The 12,292-nt window shown below is 36.2% G+C and overlaps 1 protein-coding gene across 1 annotated transcript; it reads left to right on the forward strand.

Moving 5' to 3' along the window:
• Positions 1-266: 266 nt before the first annotated feature.
• LOC144442335 (transmembrane protein 256 homolog) lies at positions 267-7,176 on the forward strand. Its single transcript, XM_078131647.1, has 4 exons — positions 267-368; positions 1,424-1,461; positions 5,329-5,409; positions 6,766-7,176. The coding sequence occupies exons 1-4, from the start codon at positions 269-271 to the stop codon at positions 6,907-6,909; spliced, it is 363 nt and encodes a 120-aa protein (XP_077987773.1). The 5' UTR covers positions 267-268; the 3' UTR covers positions 6,910-7,176.
• Positions 7,177-12,292: the final 5,116 nt, after the last annotated feature.

The following is a 12,292-nucleotide window of genomic DNA, read 5'->3' on the forward strand; positions in this document are numbered from 1 at the left end:
CTACGACCAATAGAGTAAATCCTATTGTTTTTATGAATATGTTTGTCTGACATGTCTGAGGCGCTTGAATAGCACGGAAACCACTACAGAGTAGTGATCCTTAGATATAAAGGGTATGGATTCTTTGCTATGTTGAACAACTGGTAGTACATACATACCAGTATATTGGGTGAACGCCCTGAGCGCTGGGGGTTAGGCCTTAGGATAATCAAGAGGTCATAGTCCATGACCTACCTTTCGATCACCTGATCGCTAGTGCCTTGTAAACATGGCTGCCATAAGTGCTAGATCGATGGGCCAGATTTTTCTGCGAATTGGAGCGTTGTCCGGTGCTAGTGCTGTGTGTTTGGGGGCATATGGTGCACATAGTAAGTTGAACGCTGTATAGTGACTAGAATGTACATCACATTTCTATGTTTACGTTCCATTCGATGAATGTAACAGTCCGTTGCTTGACACTGCACTGCACACGTTATGGAACGTCTATCGACATGCGTGACCTTTGACATGGCCCCAAGTTTAGCATGGTATGCAAAAAATACCCCGTTGCCTTGGTATATCGAATTCCAAAATATTGACAATATCCATGATAACATGTATGGCCATTTGGTAAATCGTGCATTTCCAATGAATAAGCGTGGTTATATTCGAATATTCTCAACCATTGTTTTATCTGACCACAGTCCACAGTTACTTGTGAGCTAATAATAGTAATGTTCTATTCCAGGATGGTAATATACTAGTCTAGGATGATCATAATTCAAAATAATGACGTTATTAGGTATATATGATATTCACAAAATACCGTTGCTGATGATTGCTCTGGAATGTAACGGTGAATATCGTATGTATCTATAAGTATAACGTCATTATCTTGTATTATGATCACCCATGGAGGTATAAAAAAAATCTATTTTTATACCTCCATGGATCACCCCAGACTAGAATATTACCATCGTGGAATAGAATATTAGCTCACAAGTGACTGTGCCACAGTCTCTGTGATCATGGATGTATTAGGGGACCTGATGGTTTAATGTAATCAGCTCTTATGATTTTGGCAAGTCTCATTCCAATAAAAGAATTTTAGTGGTCCGAGGGTAAATGTAGGAAAGGTGTGTAAGAAATTTTGTCATGTTCAGCACAGTTGTTTTTGAGTTTATCGTGTATATACAATACGCACACATAGACGGACATACGTAGAGTCCAAACACCCATTCACCCACTACATTATCGCTTACATGTTAGAGGTAAAAACAATCTTCCCACGAAGGCGGCGATCACTCCGAACAAAACAAACGTCACAACACGATGAATAGAGGTAAATAAGGACATCTAGCCGCTTTCACCACATCGGATTTTAATCAGATTGAGGTAAAAAGTACTCCAGTTGCACTAACACAGTCCATTTGTTTATTTGTAGCATTCAAAACAAATGTTCAAGACCCTCATAGACAGATGGTAAGTATAAAACTCGAAAGTACTGGGTCCTTGCCTGAGTGAGGGCGCTAATGCAGTTAAGTACGATATATATGGACATTAAAACTGAGTTTATAAACTATGTAACTCAAGTGAAAGCACTTGTAACATAAAAATCTCAGTAAGCGTATCCCAGTATAATGACACAGTATGCTGAATATCCCAATATGCTGAATAGTCTCGTTCCTGTACAGTATCATTATGATTTACACCTCCACTCACAGTCTAGTCCCTATACAGTATCATTACCATTTACACCTCCACTCACATAGTCTAGTCCCTATACAGTATCATTAACATTTACACCTCCACTCACAAGTCTAGTCCCTATACAGTATCATTACCATTTACACCTCCACTCACAGTCTAGTCAAAGTCATTACTCTAGAAGTCCTGACATGCATGAGATGTAATTTAAAATTCATCCACAGCCACCCACACATTCATTAACATCATGTCTTTGTTAATCAATCACAACATTCTAACCAATAACACAGTCCCTCATAAAGTTGGTGTTTATTGGGGCAGTTATGTAATGTCCAAATATGGTATATTTGTCAGCTCAGGATGCTACTCATACATTGTTTTTCCCATCAGTGTAGCAGCTGGGGTTCACTGATTGGATGAACACCTTTCTGTGTTGATTAGGGAACCAGATGTGGTTTAGTTAGAAACCACGTTGACATCCAGACTACAACTTTAACCGTGTAAAACTTCAGCATTTACACTGAAAGAGAGGTTTTACATGATTACTGTGTGTGAACACACACAGAAGTAGATATAGGCCTTGACTGAAACACGGCAGCATGATGGTGTACGAAGAAGATCTTGAATGTTTCTTATCACCAAGTATTGAAGTTATGTCTGAAAAAAAGTACAAAAAAATGTTCTTAGCGTTTTATCAATATGTCATCGTGAGAGGCTGTGATATTGAACTCATCAACTGTCCATTCAGTCAAATCGCCAATATATGAGTGCGTATTACAAACAATTTTCTCGCTCGAGGTTCTACTATTTCCTTGTCAGTCTGAATATTGCCAGCGGTTAATATAACCTTCAATGCCTAGAAAGTATCCGGATGTTCCTGTTCAAAACAATGCCAAAGAAACAGATTGACATGTAAAAATGACTGTTTCCATTTCTATGGGTTTTGATGTATACATGAAACCCTATCCATTTTTCAATATTTGTGAATATTTGTGTATTTATCAGAACATTGTTTGAAACACCAACTAAGGCAGCTGTATCAAGGCCCTTACGGACACATGATACAGTAACTGTAGACGTGAAATGGCTATCAATACGAGTGATACGGAAACGCCCGGGGTAAGTTTAGCAAGTCAATTCCGCCAATCTCCAAATACTTCCTCGTCGAACTGGCGTACGCTTCAACAGTTCGAAGAGGTGGCACCATCATCCGGGATACGATTAGTTGATGGGTAAAAGCAGTCAGCGTAGCCAGAGAGTCCTATGATCGCAGTACTTACTTAAGAGGGTGACGTAATTCTCACATTTGTCCAATCAGCATCGTGACTGGAATCAGCACGCCAATCTGAGGCAATCATCATGAAGGGACAGTGTATCGAGGCAGGTGCTAGTAGAAAGAACACAAGATGAACAGAATGTTGATGTTAGAGCTGACAATTGTAATCAACCAAAAGTCAGAGAAGAAATCAACTTCCTTTTCAGAAATCTGACTGACCTCAAACCCGGTGTTAGGATATAGATATATCTTACAAGTGAACAGATAAAGCATAATTAATTTTAAGTCGAGAAATGTCGGTTCCTACTATGCAATCAACTGTTCTAACAATACCAGAATACAATTGTAATGTCACAGAAGGTATTAATCAACATTAACATTATATTAGAATAATTATTCGACGTCTTACGTATTTTACTGAACAATAGAAGAAAATATAGTAGATTTAGTGACAGTTTTGTTGAGAATTTAAAAAAAATCGTGTCGTCGCATCACTTCAGATAAAATGTCCTGACCAGAAATAATTCTTTGCCTTAGGCCTAAAACAATAATTGTTTGGTTCCGGTTATCCGACCCTACCTAGCTTTTCACTGCCGACCCTAAACTTTTTATTATGTATTCGAGAAATATTAATAAAATCGCAAAAATTGTGAAGTGTCACGAAAACTAGTGGATACGGAAACTGACATTAATTTAAAAAGACAATATAAAACTGTTCTTCCAATCTGTAATGGTTGTACATCTGATAGGAACTATTTGGAAAACAACTGGAAAACCTGAACTAGACACTCACAAAGAAAAAAAAATAAAATTAAAGAAAAAATCTATCTACCCCACCTATTCTAAAATTGAGCGTAATCGGAACCACACAATTTGTTTTATTAGGCCTAATGTTAATGTCGATGCGTGCCTATGATCTAGGAATTATATTGCCCATGCTCGGTTAATCCAATCAGTTCTACATATCTCGCATTTACTAGTGATAATATCCGTTTCAGTATAGAATTCGAAGTAGAAAAAACACATACTTCAGGTGAAATAAAAAGTAGCATAGGAAAATGGTCAGCTCTGGTTAGTGCTAGTGACAGGATCTAGGATCGACATAGCACATGTTTCATACTATGAATCTTAGTGACGGTCCTGTATGTACTAACCGTTGTTCCAGGAGGGATCATCATGTTTTAGAAATATGCAATCAGGGGATGAACCCATTTTTGGTTTTATACTAGCAAAGAGTGGTGATCAGAAGTTTTCGTAGGCAAGATGGAAAAATCCACCACCCCCACCCCACCGCCCGTCCGTAATACATGACATTCGTCAGACATCCAAACCTTGCACAAAGGTGGCATATCTTATTTATGAGACATTTGCATTTCACTTGTTTGCGACATATGACAGAATTAGGATTGTGTCTCTTGCCTTTGACATTAGAGATGACTGAGTGAGTAACGACCAATGAAACCACCAAGATTGTTGTTAATCTAAGAGTAAACAAAAAACCAGCAATCGTTATCAATCATTTATTAACTGAATTCTTCCCAGAAGAAGAAAGGAGAGAGAGAGAGAGAGAGAGAGAGAGAAAAGGGGGGGTGGGGGGGGGGCGGGGAAGAGAACTTTGAATATATGGAAGTCAAAATCATGATGACGTGAATTTGAAACTACTTTAAAAATAAAATTAAACAATATTACCCAACTGACTTACGTTCTTGATTTTCCTGCACTGATATGTGTGTGTGTTGCTTTTTTGTTTTACAATTTCCCTATTGGTTTACATAGAGGCAATTTCACTTATGCGCATGGGCAAGGTATATAAACGGTTGTGATTGGCTGTCTATGTATGACGATTTAGAATATTTAAATAGGATTGTTAGTTTAGTCGTGCTGGATGTCCGATATACAATAAGGAAAAGAACTAGATAGGAGGAAAAAGAACTAAGGAAAAGAACTAGATAAGGAAAAGAACTAGAGAGATAGTATACATGACAGGAATTACTACTTTTCACACGTAGCAAAACTAGTCTGTGTACTTTATTGCCCTTCCGATGGTATCAAAACATATTTCGTACATCTTAAAATAATTTCCTTGTGGTATCTGATACGAGGAACTAGTTTACAAGTCCAGTGCATCGTTAATCACAGAATGTAGCCATTGTAGAATCGGAAATAAAAGTCCTACTTTATTGTTGTTACAATATTGAGTAACTCGAAAAGTCGGGGACAATCGCCGGGGACAATCGCCGGGCCTATGTGACCCTTTGGGATAGCATGTGGACTGACTGGAAAAGCCTTGACAGAGCTACAGTTCTTAATAGTTAATACTAGTAAGTCCCCAATATAATGATTACCTTCTCATTCTTTTTTCCCAGATCTTTGATACCGCCAATAAATATCACTTTCTACATAGTCTAGTTCTATTAGCAATGCCTCTTGCAAGGAAACCACTTTTGGTAAGTATACATGTGCTATTATTTAAAGTTGCACGATATAGATACAATAATTTTACTTTAGTTTTGATTTGTGATTAATGATTAATGAAACAAATGTGTTATGTTTTCCTACTTGAAAAAAAACAAACAATGTGAATCAACATACAGAAGTTCATGTTTGTGATTCAGTAAATCAATAAATTGCAAAACACTAGAATTGTACAAAAAATTTGTTGTTTTATGTACAGGAATTGGTAATGTTTGAATAAATAGGTATTAAAACAATTGTCACCAATATTATGTGAATATTCTAAGGGATGATCGCACAATGTCACACAAGCTCAAGGGGGAGGGGGTCTGTCATCAATTTTTAACGGAAAACTTTCACTCCTTCAATGATAACAACTTTTGTATTTACTACCGAGATGTTGATAAGTTGATCAAAATTGACTTCTAATGTGAGATATGGTGCTAGGTTTCTGGTAGTATTTTAATGTGTTTACAATCATTTTTTTACATATACATCGATTGTAGTGGTGTGACTGCTACAGTTTGCACCATAGTTTACATTATATAATATATAAATGTTTGATGCCGCACTTGTGAACGTTTGTTTAGGGGGAGTGGGGGGGGGGGGAGCTAAACGAACGCTGTTTATTTGGTGAGCTTGTGCGACAATGTACGATTGCCCTTTAGACTTTAATATTGTCCAGGTACTTTCAAACATCACAAATACTATCATACCCACAGACAACATAGAAAATATAGGTTGTGTGGTGCTCGAAATATGAGTCCAAATGTTCTAAATTGCTCTTATTTTAACAGATTTTTCATGAGCTATGCTTGAGGAGGTATAGATATATTAATTCCCAATATTTTCCATCATTCAACTGGAAAATACTCTTGACCTTACAGCTTGTCACTCGTCACAGGGCTTGTCATAAATGACCTAAGGGGCCATGTCATTATTAGTCTATCGATTCAGTGACAAGGCACCTTAGGTCACTTGTATTTTCTTTGGCTTAACGAAGAAAAACATTGGCAAATAATATGTAAATACACCACACACAAGCCAAGTTTAATGTGTACAGACAAAAAAATATGGGTGATATACCTTGTTGGTTCTGTGTCTTGTCAAATTGTATCTATGCCGTTGGTTTTGTGGTGCTCAAAATGTGAATCAAAATGTCCAACATTGGAAAACAATGGAAAACCTGAACTAGACATTAAACATAGCAAAAAATATGTATTAAAATAAAATAAAAAATAAACCTACCCCACCTATTCTAAAATTGAGCGTAATCGGAACCACACAATTTTTTTATTTGGCCTAATGAAATTCTATACTGTTATACTACTACTTTACTTTATTTGCAGGCTGGTTCATTGATAACTGCAGGCATGGTGCTGTTTTCTGGTACCTGTTATTTACAGTCCATACATGAAATGGATAGTGTCAGAAAGTTTACACCAATGGGTGGTCTGCTTCTCATCGCGGGATGGGTTGCATTAGCACTATAGATGAAGTAAAATGTAGTGTGCATTATTTTGATAGATTCCGTATGGTACATATATTAGTTTTGTCTACATTCACAGTCCACCACACTCAAGTACACACTATTCACAATTCAATACATATAGGAGGAAGCTCACATGTTTTATACTACCGCTAGAAAATATTATACATGTACTGAGCTAAGATTGTTTGAGGACTTCGTAGTCTTAAATACTGGTATTTGACTATGACATAGGTGATATGTAATTAGGTGACATAATTAATTTTTCATTATTGGTAGTTTTTTTTTTACAATTTCATGTAATTTTGAATGTATTCCATGTTACTTTATCACTGTGACACTATCATTAATGTCATATTTTTATTTATAATGTTGGTAATAAAGAAAGTCTTTGAATATACATGTGTCATAAGTGTGTATGTATGTATGTATGTATGTATGTATGTATGTATGTATGTATGTATGTATGTATGTATGTATGTATGTATGTATGTATGTATGTATGTATGTATGTATGTATGTATGTATGTATGTATGTATGTATGTATGTATGTATGTATGTATGTATGTATGTATGTATGTATGTATGTATGTATGTATGTATGTATGTATGTATGTATGTATGTATGTATGTATGTATGTATGTATGTATGCATACATGTATGTATGTATGTATGTGTGTATGTATGTATATATGTATGTATGTATGTATGTGTGTATGTATATATGTATGTATGTATGTATGTATGTATGTACCATAAAATAGCCCATAGTGGGTGGAGGGTCTATGAATAGCCTTAACCAGTGATTGACAGGAGATTATCTTTATCAATAGCCAATGCCAACAAAAGAAATACCATTGACCAACAGATAAGATTACTCTAAAAGTGTGGCAGGCGATATGATGACAACTTGGAAAAGTGTTATAATGGGCTTAGATTCATCACTTTACACTATAGAAAATCTTGTGATTTACATAAACAAGCAAATACTCCGGTCCGTGTATATGCCGTCCATTTGTTTTTCGTTTGTCTATTGCAAACAAGAAAAACGAAAAACCAGTGACTGCTTCGTTTTTCGTTTTTCGTTTTCTCAATCGGAAAACGAAAAACGAAAAACAATTTGTTTTTCGTTTTTCGTGTCATCGATCGGAAAACAGAACAAGGAAAACTAATTGTTTTTTCCATTGCCGTTTCGTTTTATGATAATACAAAAACGGTAAACAAACCCTGTTCCTTTTTTCGTTTTTCATTTAACACAATTAATCAATGAAAACGAAAAACCTACCCGTGTTCATTTTTCATTTTTCGCTTTGATGGTGAGAAAAGGAATCAAGAAAAACGACTCATTCTCTATCATCGTATACTCAATCGATAGAAAACAAACTGTCTGTGTTCGTTTTTCGTTTTTCGTTTTTCGTTTTTCCTTTTAAGTTTTATAGTCGGAACAAAAGAAAACGAAAAGCGCCATCTGTGTTCATTTTCTATTTCATAATCAAAACCTGCTTTTCTTTTGTCTTTATTTAAATACTCGTGATATTGCAAATCTTGCCCCCCTCCCCCCCCCCCCCGGCTTGACCCACACATTTGAAAAGAATGGCTTCGCTAGAAGCACACGTTAGTACGGTAGAGCACCTCATAGTAAATGAGGGGAGAACGCATTTGCAAGTGGCATAAAACTTAAAAGCACAACATGGAGATAGTAAAGGCTTTTCAGAAAGAAGCGTGAGGAGACTGTGTGTAGTCTATCACATCAAAACCGGCAGTAGAGCTAGAGTCTCTGGCAGACAGCTAGATGATGCTGTTCAGGGTGCCATTGAATAGGAGAGTAGCGAATAATATGTCATAGTTCATGTACACGCATACACACTGCACACATGGTTATTATGTATCTCACCAGTGATCACGTATTTTAGTGGACTCGGACCGGCCAGACCACACAGTTATGGCTTTCTTTGACATTTCATAAAGTTTATTGTTAACTGACAGTTGAAATTTACATCATGCTACACACGCCCGCACGTACAAACATGGCATGTTATAGTCAACTTACTATGTGCACCATATGCCCCCAAACACACAGCAATAGCACCAGACAACGCTCCAATTCGCAGAAAAAGCTGGCCCATCGATATCGATCTAGCACTTACGGCAGCCATGTTTATATTACAACTTAATACAAGGCACTAGCCGGCGATGGCAGCGAGCTTGGGGATTGACCTGACCTGACTTGACCCAAAATGGGGACAACATGTGATTGGTTATTGTTATCAATTCCGTAAGAATTATACCGTATTTTGAGGATATCTTTCTACATTTAGTGTAGTGAGGAAATAATTTTAAATTGTCTAAAATATTTTGGAAACACTAGTCCGTGGGCCGACCCCTGAACCCTCTAGAAATAGGAGTTTGTTGGGGGGGGGGGGGGGGGGTCTTGGTGACTATAAGATCTTTGCAGATATTATTTGTATATAGCTTGCTAATACCAAATTTAAAATGTTCTACAAAAAAATGTTTGCACATATTTAGTAAATTTGATTTTTTATAACCCAAAATCAACATTTTTGAAAAAAGGTCTCCAGTCTACAGGATCTTAGTTGATATTCATTAATAGCATTCAAATACTGAGAATGAACGTTTTTACGGAAATTAATTACATATATTTAGTAAATCTGACCAAAAAATGGCATTTATTGACTTTTATCACCCAAAATTGACATTTTTGACTAGAAGCTTGAGGTCTTCAAGTTCTTGGTAGATATTTATTGCTAGTTGTATCATTATAACAAACATGGATACTTGAAACAAAACTGATTTAAAAAATTTGGTAAATTTGACCAAAAAATGTCATTTTTTCACTTTCTTCACCCACAATCAACATTCTTGAAAAAGGTGTTAAGTCTACAGGATTTTAGTTGATATTTTTTACTTATAGCAATCACATACTGAAAATGAACATTTTTTATGGAAAATAAATTCATGTATGTAGTAAATTTGACCAAAAATGGCATTTTTAAAACTTTTGTTTCACCCATAATTCTACAATTTCATCTATAATTCTAAAATAACAAGCAGATAGGGCAGAAATTTCATGGGGATGCATCTAGGGATATGTGGTATGACATGTCGTATCTTACTGAGACTAGTAAGTGCTGTCCTCTTGTTATTAAGGCAAAGTCTGTTTGATGCATATGATAAATAAGTAAAAATAAATAAATAAATAAATAAATAAACAAGCAAGCAAACAAACAAACAAAACAAAACAAACGAACAAATAAATAAATAAATAATAAATAAATGAATGAATAAATAAATAAATAAATACATGAATGAATGAATGAATGAATGAATGAATGAATGAATGAATGAATGAATGAATAAATAAATAATAGATAAATAAACAAATAAATAAATAGATATTTACAAAAATATATGTTTGATGTATTACATGAGACGATGGCTGCAATTTCTTAAAATCATAAATCGTGTAAAATCCTTAGTTTTGGGATGTTTACTTTACAGTATATCAAGCATGTCGAATGCAATTGCAGGTTCTCTATACTAAAAACCATGGATGGCACATATAGTAATAGTCTGTAAGGTACGCCGTGACGGTGCGCCCTCAAACATCGGCCAACCCCTAGGCCGGTGAGGGCGAAACGTCACGACGTATCTTACAGTCTAATATAGTAACTGACGGTATACGGATGCGTGTGTAATTTCATATTTGCTATAAAAGGGCACTGTGTATATTTGATGAGAATTAATGTTAGATATCACATGCCAACCGATATCACATGTTGCCCCAAAGTACGTGTGGAATATCGACTATATTCTGTGTGAATGTTCGAAGCAAGCTAATTATTCAACTATAATAGAGAAAGGTTAACAACCAGGGTTAGGGAGCCTTCAGTATTTACAGGGGGGGAGGGTCGGAGGAAGTCACATATGGTCTGTTAAATAAAACATGACCCTACCCCATTCTCCATTTGTAAAACGTGACCCTCCCCTTTGTCCCAATTTGTAAAACATGACCCTCCCCATGACAATTGCATACACTGAACGTTAATCAATATTCCCATTATATGTATACATACAAATTAAATGATTTTGACTCTGTATTAGAAAGCAATATTTCTACATATAAAGTGACAACGAGTAAAAGACTGGCTAGTTATCTTTCTCATATAATCATACACAGTCTAGTTAGTATATAAAACGTGCTTTCCATGCTGTGCATACTCTGCCTGATCTGATCACTTGTAAAAGTTCCCTGATATCATTATCATCACCATCACCTTCAGTATTGCCATTATCAGTGTCACTCTAATCTGACTCGCTGGTACTACTTGAGTCAGTACATGTAACACTGCCCGTGTTCTCTACGACATTCAAAACTAAATCATCATCATCATCATCATCATCATCATCATCATCATCATCATCATCACCACCACCACCACCACCACCACCACCACCACCACCACCACCACCACCACCACCACCACCACCACCACCACCACCACCACCACCATCATCATCATCACTACTGCTACCATCACCATCAACATTCACGTACAGTGTGACGACATTCAAAACTAAATCATCATCATCATCATCATCATCATCATCATCATCATCATCATCATCATCATCATCATCATCATCATCATCATCATCATCATCATCATCATCACCACCACCACCACCACCATCATCATCATCATCACTACTGCTACCATCACCATCAACATTCACGTACAGTGTGACGAGTGATAAGGTGAGATGGGTACAAAATGCATCGTTTTATTAAACAATTTTCTTACAATATATTTAATTTTTGTATTTTTGTATGTAAAGTACTCGTAAAAATAAATGTTGAGTGTTCATCTCACTTTTACATCTCAAAACACAAAACAAATTATGAATAATTGAATCTTCAATTTGGTCATAAAACTACGGATTGTAAAACCTCCCCCAAATATTGTAATGCAAAATATGACCCTCCCCCAAGAACAGGTTTGTAAAATGTGACCCCCCTCCCCCCCCCCCCCCCCCGATTCCTCCGCCCCCTGTAAATACTGAAGGCTCCCCTACACAACTACGAAACCAATTGGGGACTTCACACTTCATATACTTCACAGGTCATACTCTCCAGTAGGCTTCCGTACACAACAGAGACTTGGAATCAGGCTGAATAAAAATCTAATCAGCAGATGTGACTCTCTGAACTAATTACATGCTTGAAAGGATAATGACGACACATTGCCATCTGTATCTGAGTACATATAGTTATTAGCATTTGTAATATTTTTTGGATACATTAGTATTTTTGTCATTTATATCATGTAAACTGTTGACACCACATTGTAAAGTAAAGTGAACTGT

Source organism: Glandiceps talaboti, chromosome 11, assembly GCF_964340395.1.
Source record: "Glandiceps talaboti chromosome 11, keGlaTala1.1, whole genome shotgun sequence".
NCBI lineage: Eukaryota > Metazoa > Hemichordata > Enteropneusta > Spengelidae > Glandiceps > Glandiceps talaboti.